Source organism: Ambystoma mexicanum, chromosome 6q, assembly GCF_040938575.1.
Source record: "Ambystoma mexicanum isolate Mex_15411 chromosome 6q, UKY_AmexF1_1, whole genome shotgun sequence".
NCBI lineage: Eukaryota > Metazoa > Chordata > Amphibia > Caudata > Ambystomatidae > Ambystoma > Ambystoma mexicanum.
The window spans coordinates 79,245,985-79,263,424 of NC_090937.1; the positions used below are offsets into that span (position 1 = coordinate 79,245,985).

The window sequence follows — 17,440 nt, forward strand, 5'->3', positions numbered from 1 at the left end:
TTTGTGACTCGTTTCAGTGCTCTGGTCAGCTACCTTCGCCGCTTGTAGCCCGTGTGAACACCTGTACCATCTCTGTAAATTATTTTACTATCTTTACCGCACAATGGCCACAATAATGCCGTATATGTACGAGCCCGAGTACACCGAGGAGGAACTACTGGAAAGGCAAGCACGCGAAAACGATGGGGATTCGGACGGCAGTTGGGAGGACCAGTCAACGGATGAAGAGCCTGGACCATGTCGCATGGACGGCGTCTCCACCTGGTGCACGTGCAATCGGTCCGAGCTAATGCCAACTGAGGAGGAGAACTGCTGCTGCCGTGAAAATTCCGGGTGCTTGGCCTACATTTCGGAAAGCGAGCAAAGTCTGCAGGAAGGCGAGCAAAGTCCGCAATGCATCACCGAGCTGCCAGAGTTCAGGGAAGCCTGCCTCTCACGGACAGTGTTGAGGATGATGATGGTGCTTATGCACGAACTTCGTGGCACTGTTCGTCCGCGTAATCCGAGTAACGAGTAAGTATACTCTGTTTGTGATGTCAGTGATGCCACCACTATTTCATGGTCGTCTCCCACATATGAAATTACATTTACATATCATTCGAACGCATGTAAATTGGTTCCATATAGTGCATTTTCTAGATATAATTTTTTTCTAAGAAAAATGACATGTGTTACCTGAATCGACATTGATAAGAAAGTTTGGTCAGTTTAATACAGTTTGCATCTTTTTTTTTTCACAGGTGGTACAGGCTGGTGGCCTATCGTTGCTTCACTTGGTGGCTTCACGGGAGGCTCGGACACCGCGTTCGGAGAGTAATACCTGCCTGTGCGGTACTTGCCATTAGACAACATTTCCCCAGTGACAGTGGACAATACCGCGGATTTTCCCTCGATGTGCTGCAACCTCAACTTTACAATGTGTAATGTTTATTATTTATGTTTAACTAAAATCTAAAATAAAGCCCAACATATATTTTAACAATGGTTGTTTTGATTTTTTAAATGAATCTAGTGTATATTCTCCTGGGAGGGTGAGGTATTTATAAACTCACCCCCCTGCCTTCCATGTAGTAGATCCTGCAGCCATCCTCTTACATTCAGTTAGATGGCCTCTCCTTGGTGAGGCCCTGCGGCAAACGGGTCTTGTCTGCACGACCACCGCCCCGATCCACCCCCCCCGCCCTATCAAAGGCAGTTCGCACCAGGGTACTTGCGCTGCTGGCAAGTGGAGCTGTCAGGGAGCGATAAAGGCCAAGAGGTGCCAAAGACCATGTACACTTCAAAGTGGTCTATAGAGCATGGGTTGTTGTTCCCATGTCTACCTCCAGACCCCGTGTCTCCTGCCAAGCATCCCCCCTCACGCTGGACGCCCCCCTGCAATCCACATAAGTGTGTCTCCATTCACGAGTCTTCCTGTGTCTTGTCTGCACGACCACCGCCCCGATCCACCCCCCCCCGCCCTATCAAAGGCAGTTCGCACCAGGGTACTTGCGCTGCTGGCAAGTGGAGCTGTCAGGGAGCGATAAAGGCCAAGAGGTGCCAAAGACCATGTACACTTCAAAGTGGTCTATAGAGCATGGGTTGTTGTTCCCATGTCTACCTCCAGACCCCGTGTCTCCTGCCAAGCATCCCCCCTCACGCTGGACGCCCCCCTGCAATCCGCATAATGCCACGACATATACACGTCATTCATTCACAAACACACCCCTGTTTCGAATTCTTTATAACCCACTTCATATTTCTAATGAGAACTTCTTTGCGCTTTGCTAGTCAACCCGTGAAGGTGCTGGTTATCTGCTCTTCGTCTCTGTGAACTTCCGTGACCACTTTGAGCAAACTCGTCAGTTTGCAACCTGTGAACTGCTCCCTGTTCTACGACAAGAAACTACTCTGATCCCTGCATCTAACTGTTTGTTCGTCAAGGTAAGTCCATGTACCATAATCATTTTGCGTCCAATTTTTTAATTTATATCTATTTGCTAGTAGTCATCAAATTGCATCCATGTTTTCTTTTCGTTCACGACAGTACATGCAAGGAACTAGTCACATGTTCTGAGTTTAGTCAAATTACTTTTTCTATTTTTTGAAAGTTATTGAAATACTTATCCGCATGTGAATAACGTGTATAGTTCCAAGAACCAAAACGGACCTTGCATTGAACCTTTTATGTGTCATTTAATGTTTTAACACATTGGTATTCATAGAGAATTGTTGATCTTTACTTTTCAGAACTTTCCATAATGCCTGCCTGTTCCATTGGCGGTTGCCCTTCGAAGACCCATAACAAATCTGAAGGTACTATAATGCATGTTTTCCCTAAGACAATAGATCAGATAAGAGAATGGGTCCGATATTGCGGATATCCAGCCTCTGAGCTAGAAAGTAAAGTCCTAGAAGTCTTTGCGGACAAGAGGGGTGATCGATACCGCATCTGCAGCAGGCACTTTAGCCCAGACATGTACTCCACATCATTGCTAATAAAGAAGAAAACACCGCGAGCGAGGCGAAAATTGCTCTCAACCGCTATTCCCACTCTATTCGTCCACATCCCTCCACTGGTGAGTCAAGTTTACGTATTTGTCTCTCGGCCTTGCGGTAGTGTGTAGCATTAGCTAACAATAATTTCCCCATTTATGTATCCACTCAATATGAAGGCGGAAGATTCTCCATCCGTGTCGTTATTGCAGTCATCAGCCACTTCAAGCGCCTATCGGGTAATCTTACTTAGCTATTCTGACACTGACTTGTTTTAGGCATGTAAATCAATAGTTTTAATTGATTGTGTAATTATTTTACCTAATGGTACACCACAGTACTCGTCCTCTAGTCTTTGTTTTCAGTTATAATTATTGTTATCCAAAATAATGCAAGTACTGTCTTTCAGGGAGATGCTGAGGAGTCCAACGCATTGACGACAACCGTAGATGTCACTCAGATGCTCGAGGTACGTTTCCGGACAGTTCCATCGATGGAGATCATCAGATCTTGCATTCTTGTAGCGTGATTGTTACACACAATGTTTCTTTCGTTTTTAGCCATTGGTATGTCCTTCTGTCGTCGCCCTCCTATGTGTCTTCTTTTTTCAATATTGTGTTCATTACTAATGAAAGTCCTATGTTTCAGGGAGTCGATGGAGCATTAGTCCAAGAAGAAGGGGGAGCATGCAGTTACGGGTCGGCGCAACAGCTTGCAGAAGTGTGCACCGCAGTTACAGCGTCCCTTGATGTTCTTATGCATTTCGAGGTATGGATACTGACAGATCAATCATGCGAGATCAAATGACGTGATTACATCCGCTATACTTCCTTCTTTATTAACGCAAGTACTATGTTTCAGGGAGCTGACGGAGCTTCTTCAACAAGAACATCACCCCTAGTAGTTGATGCAGATCTCTGGGTGGTGACACTTCCAACGATGGAGCAAATCGAATCATATTTAGATATCCATTATTTATTTTAGACAACTGATCATTTGTGCAGGTCTATTTAGATGAGCCGTTGACGCCTGCAGAAAGTTTATGTTCTTTTAAACAAAATAGAAAACCATACTAATGCAATTACTGTGTTTCAGGGAGTTGCTGAAGCGTCATCTTCAATAATATCATCAATGGAAGTCTATGCGGAGCCCGAGGTATGGATCTTGACAGTTCAATCTAACTAGATCAACAATGCGTGAACTATTGTCGTTTGAATGTTCTACACAATGCGTTCATTCGTGTTTTGCTATTGAGATGTACGTATGGGTATTGGTCCCCAAGTACATTTTGTGTTTTCAATATTATTATACATACTAATGAAAGTTCTATGTTTCAGGGAGTCGATGGAGCCTCAGTGAGTGATGGATGTGCTTATCATGAAAATATAGTCGTTGCAGCGCGAGAGGAAGTGGAGACATGCACACACGAGTCGGAGCAACAGCGTCCAGATGTTGAAGTTCGAGGCAAGAAAGTTTCAAAGAAAAGAAAGCAAAAGAAGGTTAGTGTCCTGTTCACTATATTATGTTGTCTTTCACTGTCAATAGTTCAATACTGTAAGTTGTGTTTAAACTGAACATCCCTTTTCTAATCTGTCCTCTAGTTGCGAGTGGGTGTAAGAACTAGATCTACACAGACAGTGAAGCGAACGAGAGATGTTGCTTGTCAAACCTTTTGGCAGGGACTTGAGACTGGAGATGCATCGTGCCAATGGGAAGAATATGAAGTGATTGACAACGGAGCTATACCACCACCAGCCATTGATAGTGAATGTCCTCCTGGTAGTTTGGATGCAGTCGGAGATCAATTCACAGAATCCACACCCGCAAAAAATAAGAGCGCGCGAAAGTTGAAGACATTGTTTTTTTCTCCCATCTCCGGACAAGGAACAGATGTTGCAATGGAAGAGAATGAAGTGGACGACAATGAAACACCATCAACATCACTCAGCATAGCGGAAGACGATATCAGAGATTGTACCTTTCATGCGAGTGACATGTCCTCAACGTTACAGGCCGAACCAGCTGGGATGCAGAGTGACAGTATAAGGAAAGAGGCCAAATTCATTGTATTCGATAGCTGTTTGATGGATATTATTATGATGATGAAATGTGGGCATTGGGTTGGTGGGGAAGTATGTGGGGAGCCATTGATTAATGTGACTCGTGCAATTCGAGGCACTAACCTTAAAATACATGCCACCTGTACACAATATCATCCGTCCGCATGGTCTGCACAACCCATGCTGGGGCAACTGCCAGCAGGCAATCTACTTTGTGCAGCGGTCGCACTTTTTAGTGGTTCAAGTTTTAAAAAGTTACAGTATTTCTTTCAGTTTGTGGGAATCCATTTCATTGCGAAAAGTCAGTTCTACAAATACCAAACCGATTATCTATTTCCAGCCATCAGCGAAGCTTGGAGAATGGAAAAAATGTCAATGGAAAGTACATTCGCGGGCAAACGCTTCAGGCTAGCCGGTGATGGACAGTGCGACAGCCCAGGATTTTCAGCCAAGTACTGCACCTACCACTTTCAGGACATGGAAAGTAAGAAAATTGTGAGTTCGGTGGTCGTGCAGGTGTCACAAAGTACATCCTCAGTGGCCATGGAGAAAGTTGGCTTTGTAGCATCATTGCAAGAACTACAATCGCGGGGAATGGTGATCGACCTGATAGCCACGGACAGACACGTTTCAATTGCCAAGACAATGAGAGAAGAGTACAAAAATATAAATCACCAATTTGACGTATGGCATCTTGCAAAAACAATCAATAAAAAATTGTCGGCTGCAGGAAAAAAAAAAGATATGCAAGGTATTTCACAGTGGTCCAAGTCAATCAGCAACCATCTTTGGTGGAGCTCAAAAACATGTGAAGGGTCGTTGGAAATTCTACTGGAAAAATGGCGGTCAGTAATGTTGCACTGTAGCAACGTACATCGATGGTCGACAAAGGAGCATTTCCACAAATGTGAACATGGCCATTTGTCCACAGAGGAGGCACGGAAGAAGAAGTGGTTGATTCCTTCATCACCCACTCACAAGGCCATTGAAAAGATTGTATTTGATAAAACTATAACAAGAGATTTGAGGGGACTCACGGAATTCTGCCACACAGGAGATTTGGAGGTGTTCCACAATATGTGCCTAAAGTACAGGCCCAAAAGATTGCATTTTGGCATGGAAGGCATGATAAATCGGACTCTTCTAGCGGTCTTGGCACATAACCATAATGTTGGCCGTCAACAAAGTAGGACGACCGGAACTTTAGGGACGCTTCGCTACAATAAGGCCTTCACTAAAAGAAGTAAACAATGGGTGATCAAACCAGTGTTTGAGGATATGCAATATGAGTTTATTGAGAGACTTATCGTAGATGTCCTCGATAGGCACATACATGGAGTGGTGAACGAACCTATGCAGGGGACAACTGCATTGCCACCCAACATTGCCTCTGTTCCATGTCCACCTAAAGCAGAGCTCATTGAGAAATACACATCACGGTTTAAATGATTGTAATTTGATTGTCTGTTCTCTCGAGTCTCCTCATGTTGCAGGCCCATTGCAATTAAACCAAACAGTAATATAAATCATTTTTACAAAAATTATAGAATGTTTCCGTATTACAAACACATGGCCGACCCATAGGGACAATAAAAAAAAAGGCACGCAGACAAGATGCCCTTACACTAACTGCAGCTAACTAGAAATGTGTGCTCGCTCAAAGTGAAGGTCAGCTGCTTTGATGTTTTGCTCGGGTGGCGGAACGGCCCACGACCCAATATAAGGTTCTATTGTGATTTGACCTTGACAGGCCGGGACCATCCTGAAAGACTAAGAAAAGATAATGAATAAAATTTCAGAAACGAAACGATGAGCCACGTTCATTAGAAGAAGTAACGTCAGCAAAGAAGGAGTGGTGTTTCGGGTCTGCCCTACACAGAGACACAATGGAAAATGCAAATATAATGTAAGTAACTTTTGATGAGTTTATACCGCAATTTCATTACTATACAGTGGCTTTAAAGACGGGTTCAGTTGTACTTGTTCGTTCTATGTGGCATATTGTTTTCTACCGCGCACTATCTTGAGGAGAAACATCTGCTTTTACTGAAGCACCTCAAAACCTTCCTCTTTGCTTCTGCTTTCTCTCTCCCTCTCCCCTGCTACAACTGGTCCACTGTCTGCGACCTCGGTCCTGGGCCCTTCCACTCTCCACCTGCACTGCCTCCCTGTCAACCCCTGCACTGGGGGACTGTCTCAGTATCCTACAGCCCCCCCTTCCCAGCACTTGTTCTGCACTTACCTTGCACTTGCCACCAGCTGGCCCTATTTATTTATTATTTTATGCTACTTACCTTGTACTCCACTCCCCCCCCCTCCCTGCCTCGCCACGCCTTTAAACACTTGTGTACACCCAGTAGCGCTGTCCTCGCTATGATTTTAATAAGGATCTGATGGTGAGACTAATTTCGTTTTTTATGTTTTTAGGTACATCATTCACTACTGTCTGTGTCACGAGTACCAGACACCGGCGGACGGCTTCTACAGCCGCCAGTTGCTTCTCCGCGTGAACAACGTTACCACCCTGACCATTTTATGGGACGATCGCCAAGTACAAGTATGCCCTTACGCGGTACTAACGGTTAGATGCAACATACCTACCGTTGTGGTGGCCTAGTGCCTCGTTGTTGGAACAGCCATGCGATTATCAGTGCGACCGAAGAGCTTATTTTTATCGTAAACCAACACCCTGTGTACTGCACACGAACATCGCTTCCCTCAAGAAGAACTAATTTGGATCGAGAGCAAAGAAAAATGCTAATCGCTGAATATTCTCTAAACATTTGATGTCCAATAAACGTACTTTGCCAAATGTACAATCTTGCCGTTTGCTTTTAAACCACGGTTTCACATTCCGAATTGTGGCGCTGTATTGTGAGATGCTCTAAGACCCTGTGTACAGCAAAGGACCATCGCGTTCCTCAATACAAACTTTTTGGAACATGAGCAAATAAAAATGCAAATCGCTGAATATTCTCTAAACATTTGATGTCAAATAAATGTACTTTACCACATTTACAATCTTGCGGTTTGATTTCAAAGTACAGTTTCATATTCCGAATTGTGGTGCGCTGTATTGTGAGCTGATCTGTGTTGATTTCCGGGGTCTGTGTGGAGTCGCGTAGAAGACGCCTGGGCGCGTTTGCCTACGCAGCTCAGTCACGTCACGGATAGAGGCGGGGAATATGAATGTTTTGATAAAGTCTGTTTCAGGTGCGGGGGATTTGATTTAGTGCCGCAAAGGCAGGTGAGCCAGGTCGATGCGGCGGAATGATAGGATTATCACAAAATGGAGGCTGATTTCGAGTGCGATAATGGGCGAAAAGTCGGGTAAGGTCCATAGGAAAGTTTCCTACGATCTACCGATTTATGCTTACAAACACATGGCCGACCCGTAGGGACAATAAAAAAAAAGTCCCGGAACTATCCTTTAAGGGCCACCCGGCAGTGAAATTATCACTCCCTCCATCTCTCACTAGGGCTAGTTCTGAGTTTCTCTTCACCCTCCGCTAAATGTATCCATAATGTAGAGAGTGAGGGGACCATCAAGGCTTGTTGACATGCTACGTAGTAAAGAGGGCGGAAGTGCATGAATCAGGCCTCTCAGCCCTAATTCCCTTCTCAATGGGCTTTCTAACTAAATTGTGACTCACTGTCAGACCATATTTCTTTTCGCTGCCCCCACAATTGCTCCTTCATCACGCCCACTCTTCTCCCTTCTTGTCTCTTTCCTATTCCTCACATGTTTGCTTTCTCTTCGCCCTGCACAGTGCTCTGAAGCAGTCAGAAGGCAACAGAAACCAGGATATGTATATAATGGCGACTGAACTTTCACACAATCAAGGATTTCCATTTGAGCATGGGGCAAACAAAAAAACGAGTTATACGAGGGCTGTAGAAACAAATAACTTAATTCTCAAACGTTTCAATGTGCAAAGAAGGGCTGAAAGAATCAAACACCACTATAACTAAAATAGCTGCTCTTTATTCCAGTCTAATCAGTGCTTATATTTGTTTTAAAAAAGGAAAAAAAACACTGGCACATTTGGCATAAATAACCCTTCAGAATCGGCCCCCCATGAGTGGGTAAAATAACCAAAAAAAGATTAAATGCTTGGTTCCTACCCGCGTAATAAATATTTTCAGTTCTTCAATTTTGAGCCTCAAAGTCCATCAATCGTTGAAATGTGCAAGTAAAAATAATAGAGGTGCTCGCCACAGTCGGTTCTGTTCTTCGTCTCTGCCAGTTTCTAACTGCAGGCACTACAGTGTGCGACACTGATGGCTCAGGTGAGGCTACGTGCCCAGATTCTGTCATAGAGCTCATTTCAATTAAGGCATCACTAGATAGAATTGAGTACCAAACATGTTTTTTAACAGCTGGAATGAGCAAAGTTGTGGCAAAACAAGTGTCCTTGTAGCAACAAATTATTTTAGTGTCATTGATTGTTCTCTTGGCCGAAGTAGTATCTCACAGGAGGTCCAGCTAAGTCTTCTTCTCCATCATTTTCTGGTGCAAAGGATACAGTTAAATCAATGTATTTTCTATTTGCAGAGGGTTTTACAAGTTTGTGCATCCTGCAAAGAGACGAAGGCATAGGTTATTATAGTTATTCACTGACAAAAGTAATTCATAACAAAGGAAGGCTATAAAATATGTTGCTCATGTGGCAGTTGCCTATTCGCAAAGAGTGTCTGATAAGTTCAGGTCTTTGCAAATGTAACTTATTGTTAGCCAGCACATTTTACTAGGAAAACGCTTAATCACAAGAAAATATAAACCAGTTAAGAATGGGGACATTCCCGATGAACCTAGACGTGTCCTTCTCATGCTGCAACTAAAATCAACAGCCTCTACGTCAAGATGGCAATAGTTCTATTAAAGTTTAATTTTAAAAGCAGAGATGCATCTTCTTCTATGAATGGCCAGGTTCTAAGCCGAGTACCTCCTGTAAACGTCTGTCCAGGACACCTTTTCACACGGTTTTCCAGCACATTTCACCCTAACCTCATGCACATTTGATGCTGTAGCAGAGCCTAGGGTGGAGGAAAGGTTTTGTTCACAAGCAACTCAAAAATACCCACATTTCCGTGGAGTCAAGAAATATTACTGACCTGTAACAATGCTTTTGAAGCTAGTCAACTGTTCTGGCTGAATATGCTGGACACTACCCTGCATTCTAGAAGTATAATTTGGAAACAGACCCTTCTTTTTCTTAAAGTGCTACTTGTGCACCGTACCACGAGTGTGCCTTTACCCGTCCTATGACACGACACGTGGCCTGATGCCCACAATGCCTCGACTTTCCTGTAGATTGAGTTTTTTGCTACACTGTGTATGCTAGTGCCGATGTGTGAGAAAACATATTTACACAGTGATATTTGATAAATGTGTTTTGAGTCCCATAATGCACACTGTTGGGGGATCTCTGCACAACTCTCCGGTAAGGTAGAACAGTGTGTCACCCAAAAGGACAGACCAGATTCTCCAATGGTAAGTGTAGCAGAGCAGTCAGCCTTAACGTAATTAATCCCAAAAGACACCACACAAGAATACATCATATTGGTATACTGAAACAAAATACACAATGTCTTTCGAAGGTCCCACATAAAATATTTACGATTGGATAAATAAGTACTCAAGTTAAACAGAGTACAGTGTACGTAAAAACAATACATTACCAGTTAAGGCCTAACATACTATTTACAATGCAATGTAAGGTCCATACCTGGCAGCAGACACAGTATATATAGAGTTCCACATGTAAGGGAAAGGGTATTGTTAGGGAGAATTCTCTGTTAAGGCTAATTTCCCAAACCTAGTGAGTCCCCTAGCAGCTTTGCTGGATTTTTGGGGTTTATTTTTTTCTCCTGCCAACAGTGAGACTCTTTTTCTCCCACTCTTAGACATGATTTGAGATATCCTTTGACTTTGTAATGTGTTTTATGGGCTATGCCGTCTTTTACTCCATAGGGTTTCATGTATTTTTGGTAAATGTGTTACACAGCACCCTCAGTGCAGTAACACAGGGGTGTCATAGTGACCCCCAAACATAGACTCCATACCCTGGGACTGACTACTGTCTCCCAGGGCATGTAAAGTCACCATTGACTACTAGTCTTAAATTGTGAACAGAACCAGTACAAACCATCATATTGTGGAAGTACTGGTAGGGGTAATTAGATTGCCCCTGGGTCTGTTTTTCGAGGGGGCACTTGCAGTCCCCCCTCGTCGTGTTTCTGGCTGGTGGCAGTGGTTACCACGCGAAATATTCCACCAGAATATTTCCTATGGGATTTTCCCATTCATTTTAAACGCACCACTTTTTTGGTGCGATGTTAAAGATACCGCTGGGTTATTTATTTAATATTTATTCCCCGGTTGGGTCTTTTTGCCAGGAGTCTGTTTTAAAATGGCGTTTGTGTTCGCCTCTGTAACTCCAACCCAAGTGGAGCCCTTTGTTCCACTTTTTGGCAGGCTTCTGCACAGAAGCCTCCAAAAGTGGTGCCACTCTGTCTGGGTCTACAGGATGTGTGGGAGGGGGGTCTAGGCACCCTGGACTGAGTTGCCTAGGCAACTCAAGTCGCACTCTTGTGTGATTGGCCCAGTGGTGAGCCGCTCGGCTCACCACTTAGCATGTTTGAGTGACAGCTAGGACTGATGAATGGGGGTTTTCTGCATAAAAGCAGGGCTTTGGGGACTGGAACTTCAGAAGTCGCCACAGGACCAAAGAATCCGAAGAGGGAGAAGCTGAGCCGACCTGCAACGACGACACCACCCGTGGAGCCCTGCTGAACCACCTCACCACTTCCCAACGACAGAGAAGATCTTCATCCTGGAGAGTCTTCTTCCTCTGAACTGGTGGGGATAACCAGTTCACCCTCTTTTTGCCTTCCTGGATCGTCTTGTGGTCGAATCGCCTGTGCCAAGCACCCCGGCGCCCGGATAGTCACGCTTCACCACTACCGCGAATAAAAGGGTAGTACCTTTTAACCGGGAAACTCTGCGGCTGGTTTCTTCCCTGGCAGTGCAACGACGTCCAACTTTCCTCCACGTCGAGATCTTCTCTTCCCCTGGACGAAGCACCGACTTGCACCCGCTGCCAGGAACAACTGCCCCCGCTGGAGCTTTCTCACCATTTCAGGTACTGTGTCCCGCCTGGTCTCCCTTGCAACAGACTGTTCAAGGTGTCCCGTAAATCCTTGACTCTCTATCCTGGGGTGACTTGGGACCCGCTAACTAACTTTTTCTGAACTGATCCAACCCTTTTTGAACTATCTGCAAAGACTTTTTAAAGTATTATTCAACTGTGTGATCTTGGACACATTCCGCCTTGCTCTCTCCAAGAGAGTGGGCCTGGCCTATGAACTTTCTTGCTCTAACAGTAGACTCTGCCTTTTCTGACTTGCTGTGGTTCTTTTTAAAGTGTTGGTATTGTGTACTTTCCTCATTCTGCCTTTTCCCCTCCCTTTTTAACTAGCTTATTGGAGTGCCATCTTAGGTTAAGCGCTCACCTCTCTCTGCAAATAAGTGATGTTTTAACTAAGACTTGTTCAATAAGTAATCAGGGATATATATATATTGATAGTGACAGCGTTTGAACTTGCTTGCCATATTAGTGTTAGTGTATTTTACAAGTGTGTTTTTAAATAAATAATTATATACTTTTATACCAAAGCTCTGGTCAGTGTTTGCTGGTGCTACTGGATCTCTGTACCTATTTTGTATACTCTATATACTGTCTAACTCTTCTTGAGAGAAGTCTGGCTGCTCAGCCACAGCTACCAGGTAAATCTGGGCGGTACAGGCTGCTACCAATTGAGTTTACTGCCAACACCTGTGGTCCTAAGCCTTTTGCACTGGTCCCTAAGGGAACTGCACAGGTTTCTGCCTAACAGGTATACCCCTATACAATAATGCACATAATAATGTATTCTATAGTTGCTTTATGAGACCTGAATGGATCTATAATGGAGACAGGATAGACATCCTGCCTTTTGCAGAATATGCCATCGTGATTTCAAAGTAGGTGCATCAGCCTGTAAACCAGAGATTCTAGCCGTCATATTATTGTATTGGCAGAAGAGTGCTGGATATATGATATGATTGTTTATTTATATAGCGCCTATACACAATGTGTTTCAAAGCGCTTCAAGGCAAGGGAGGGAACAAGGGAAAATACAACCACATTCTTAAAGGCCATGAACAGTAAGGATGTCAAATTAACTATCTTACTTGGCCTGACGAAATTTCAGATAGTGCAAGAGCTAAGACATAGATAAGGAAGGGAGGGTGAGAGTGGGAAGGAAATGTAAACAGACAGGCGACTACCGTACTAGGCCTGACGACATTTCTGGTAGAGCCAGAGAAAAACAAAAGGTGAGGGAGAGGGGTGCAGAAAGGGAGGGGAGGAACAAAACAAGCGACTATCATACTAGGCCTGACGACATTTCAGATAGTGCTGGAGGGGTAGTGGCGAGGATAAAAACAGAAATGGGAGGGTGTAGGAAACAGACCAGGTTGCTATCATATTAGTTCCAGGGACAATTCTGATAGAGTAAGTTCATAGAAGAAAGTAAGGGGAGGAGATAGGAAAAGGGAGAAGGGAAAGGAGGAGAGAAAAGAGAGTAAGCAGTCAAAAAGAATGGAGAAGCAAGTGGGGAGAGTGAATACAATTGCAGAAGTCAGTAGTAACACAAAATGTTGCAAGCCAGGATACAAGATGAAGATGGGAACAGCATGATTCAGGGCCACCATGAGTACAAGATGCAAAGGAAGCCCAGCATGAGAGCTGAGAAAGAGTGACGCACCGTGAATGAATGAAGTCCATAAAAGTCCAGAACGTATCCTTGGCATACACCCAAATTGTATTGGAAAGAAATCTGTAGTTTTCCCTGCAATTCCCAGTCTACCAGTTGCAGAATTGTAAGGATTTAGATCCATAATGGCTCGTACATGGGGATCTGTAAAACACAAAAGGCCCCATGGTTTGCTCTCTAGAATCCCATCAAATGCCATTTTTAGAAAAAAGCTGTCTGAAGGAACTTTTTTTTAGACTAACATTCTGCAACAGAAGATAAAATCCAAAATCTAGGTCAATCAAACTGGCGCCCATGAGAAGGGCACTGGAAGTGCCTGATACGCCTGAACAGATCGCTGGACAACTTTGCCAGACTTGCTGTGACGTGAACTCCAGCACGTGAAACCAGGCCACTCCCCCTTTGAATCACTGCCTTACAAAAGGGAATGCGGGCACGCGTGCTAATGCACGCACATCTGTGTGAAGTGCCCTGGAAGTGCCTGATAGGAGTGAGAGGCTTGTGGGGCTGAGGGGGTTGGCGGCTTATCCCACAGCTGAGCGAACACAGTAACGTACCTGTATGGCCTCTTTGCCACCCTGTGGCGACATTTCACTATCAAGCTTCGTACCGTTGCCAGAGTTTGTATTGGAACGTGCAATATATAAATGGTGACTTGCAGTTCCTTTTCTATCACTCTTGGAAAAGTACTGTTTAGTCTGTGAAAATCAGCAAGGTTACACCCTTTGTCCTGTGAAGCTTGGGGAACATTTCATTATTCCGCCAAAGATAATCCTGGATACTGGCAGTGTGTTCTTCTATCGTAACGCAAGAGTGTTTGAGATCAGTTTAGCCAACTTCTGTCTATGTGATTCTGAATAATTCAGTAGGACACAATCGCAGTGTTTGGAACTCTACACTCAAGCACTTGTCAAGTAACACAAACTTTGAACTTAATCACTGTCATGGTTGGAGGATTGCGTAGTGGTAAATGTTTAAATAAACATCAGGAGCTCTCGCAATTGAATACAACAATTCCTATACAATTTCATGAGTCCATAGTCGATAATGAAAATAACGCACCACCACACTCTACGCTGAACGAACGACCAATGGATTCTGACACTGCACCCTATAGCCAACAGTCCATCGCAGTAGAACCGAGTGATAGCAGTGACTCACTGCGGCACCCTGTTTGTGCACTGATTCACGCACTGCCATTTGATCCTACTCTACCTGCTGAAGCTCTAGATCACAACTTTGAGGGGGGTCCATAGACCGCATCACTGGGTCCTCTATGTGCTGCGAATCGTCCCGCAGAGCTGGCTTCTCAGTCAGATCTGGGGTAACAGTTCAACAATCATATATCGGATGTTTCGATTCTGCCACCAGCTTTAAAGGTGGAGTGGGCGAAGCACTTTAGAGTCTCGCTCGGCCCTTCATCGCCCGCTTCTCTTTTAACTTCTGAGGTTGAAGAAATATGTTTACATAACTATTATGGGGATCACGATAGTGCATGTTAGGCAGAATCCAGTGCAGTTCCCTCAGGGAGCACTACAACAGATTAGGACTACAGGTGAGAGCAATAAATCCCTTTGGTATCAGTCTGTACCACAAAGATTTAGTTGGTAGCTGTGGCTGAGCAGTCAGACTTATCTCAAGAGGTAGATGATCAGTATTCAGGGTTTACACAATAGGCCTACTGTACTATGGTACACGGAAACACTGACCAAAGCTTTGTATTTAAAAAAGTATATATATATATTTATTTTATACACTTCTAATAAAACATGTATCACAGTCATCAAGCAAGTTAAATTAAGTCAAAGGAAAAATATACACGCTCCCAGGTTGAATTGTAGACTAAGTGAACCAGAGTGAAAACTGAGTAAAACGGCACAGTGAAAACTACACACAAGGGATTCTCTAACAATTCCTCACAAGGGACGGAAAAGTTATCTCAAAATAGTTTCTTATACACCCTAGTAACACTTCCCATCAGTTTGTGAACCAGTTCAGCAAGACAGTGCATCAGTATAGGCAATACTTAAAATGAAAACTGAGCAAAATGGCATTTCACAATGTTTAAGAATGGGAAGGAAAGGGTAGTTAAAAGAAATAGGTGCACCAACACAGTTCTCAGTGAGAATCAATCCAAAGAAAGCAGATCTAACAAATGTGACCAGAGTCAGTAGGCCTGTGCCAGAGTCAGTGGTACAGGGCAAGGGCCCAGGAGCAAAACGTTATTGTAGCTGCAGTCAAGTCTTTGGTTAACAAATTTGAAAAGGTGGATGCAGAAGTTGAAAAGACAATGTTGAGAGAGGGGCGGCCAACCCAATAGGTAGGTAAAGGATTTAAAACACCTTTAGCAGTACCGCGAAGAAAGGGCGGCCTGGCGGAACAATGTACCTTTAAATGAAGAAGTGGATCCTGCGGTGGCGGTTGTTCCTGGAAGTTCCTGCAGTTCGGGTGATCCAGCAGAGGAAGAGATGCTATTGTCATGGAGGAAGGTTCGAGTTACTGCACTACCCAGGGATGAAAGCAGCCACGGTGCTGCCCGTCGAATAAAAGGTACGCTCCTTTAAATTGCGGTCTGGGTGGACTGGTGCTGGCTAGGCTATCCGACCTCCGAGTATAGGGTACGGGAGATTCGACCAAGGCAGGTCCGGGAAGGCGATTGGCAAACTGGCTGGCCCCACCAGCTCAAGGGAAGAAGGCTCTTGCAGGTGAAGATCTTCTCTCGTCGCGTGGAGAAAAGTGGTAAGCCGCTGCAGTAGGGCATCACCGGTGGTTCAGTCGTTGCAGATGTCTTTGGCTTCTCTCCTCTTTGGCTTCTTAGTTCCAGTGGCGACGTCTTGCTCTTCCAGTCCTCAGGAGCTTGCTTTTATGCAAAAAGATCCCCATTCATACAGCCTAGCTGTCACTCACAAAGTGGAGTGGTCATCTTGGCGGGAGACCCTCCAGCCTATCAGGATAGAGTGCGACATGGGTTGCTGAGGCAACCCTGTCCAGGGGTCCTACTCCCCCTCCCACACAATGGACCCACCCCAGACTCAGTGGAGCTGAAAGGAGGGCTTATCGGTAGAAACCCGCCAAAAGGACGAACAAAGGATCCCCGACCTGGGTTAGGAGTTTAGAGAAAGACACGAGAAAGAAGTTATATTAAAGTTCTGGCAAATAAAACCTACCAGAGCAAAGTTAATATTAAAATGCACCGGCGGTATGTTAGAGGCCGTCAGAAAAAGTGGTATCCTCGAGCAATGGGAAAATCCCATAGGGAAATATTTGCGGTCGAATATTTATGGTAGTAACCACTGCCACCAGCCAGAAACTTTGGGGAAAAATGATTAACCCCTTCCAGTACCTCCATAGTAATATGGGTTGTACTGGTTTAGTTCATAGGATTTGACTAGTAAAGTCAATGGGGACTTTACATGCCCTGGGAGACAGTAGTCAGTCCCAGGGTATGGAGTCTATGTTTGGGGGTTGCTACGACACCCCTGTGTCACTGCACTGAGGGTGCTGTGTAACACATGTGAATAAAGATGGTTCCTACGGGGTTGAGAAAGATCCCATAAGCATTAAACACAAAAATAACCTAGAACACACATAGCCAAAATGCCTAAGAGTGGGAAAAAGAGTCTCACTCTTAGCAGGTAAAAAGAAACAAACCCTTCAAATCCAGCAAAGTTGCTGGGGGACTCTTTAGGTAAGGGAAATTAGCCATAAAATGAGAATTCTCCCCAACACTCGCCACCCCCCCCCCCCAGACTAAGGGACAGGAGGATCTAATCCCCTCCTGGATGAGTCTCTTACCTCTAGTCGGTTATAAACATCCTAGAGAGACCATCAGCATTTTGGTGGTGACATCCTGTGCTCAATGGTAAAATCAAACCCTTGGAGGCAGATAGACTATCTTAGCAGTTTGGGAGTTTTCCCCTTTCATTTGCATTAACCATCTCAAGGGTTGGTGGTCTGTTTGAATGATGAAAGTAGATCCATACAAGTATGGTCTAAACTTCTTCAAAGCCCACACAATGGCAAAACATTCCCTTTCAATAGTTGTCCACCTTGTCTCAGGTTCCTTCAGTTTCCTACTGATGAAG

General features: G+C 44.4%; 1 protein-coding gene across 2 annotated transcripts in view; it reads right to left on the reverse strand.

The window, feature by feature from the left end:
• Nucleotides 1-8,498: 8,498 nt before the first annotated feature.
• Nucleotides 8,499-17,440, reverse strand: part of UBA6 (ubiquitin like modifier activating enzyme 6) — a 1,607,755-nt gene continuing 1,598,813 nt past the window's right edge. The window contains exon 33 of one of the 2 annotated variants that reach the window (XM_069630498.1): nucleotides 8,499-9,113. In XM_069630498.1, coding sequence (XP_069486599.1) covers nucleotides 8,975-9,113 — 139 coding nt within the window. In that variant the 3' untranslated portion in view covers nucleotides 8,499-8,974. The remainder of the gene's footprint in view (nucleotides 9,114-17,440) is intronic. The other variant, XM_069630497.1, reaches the window with a different exon arrangement.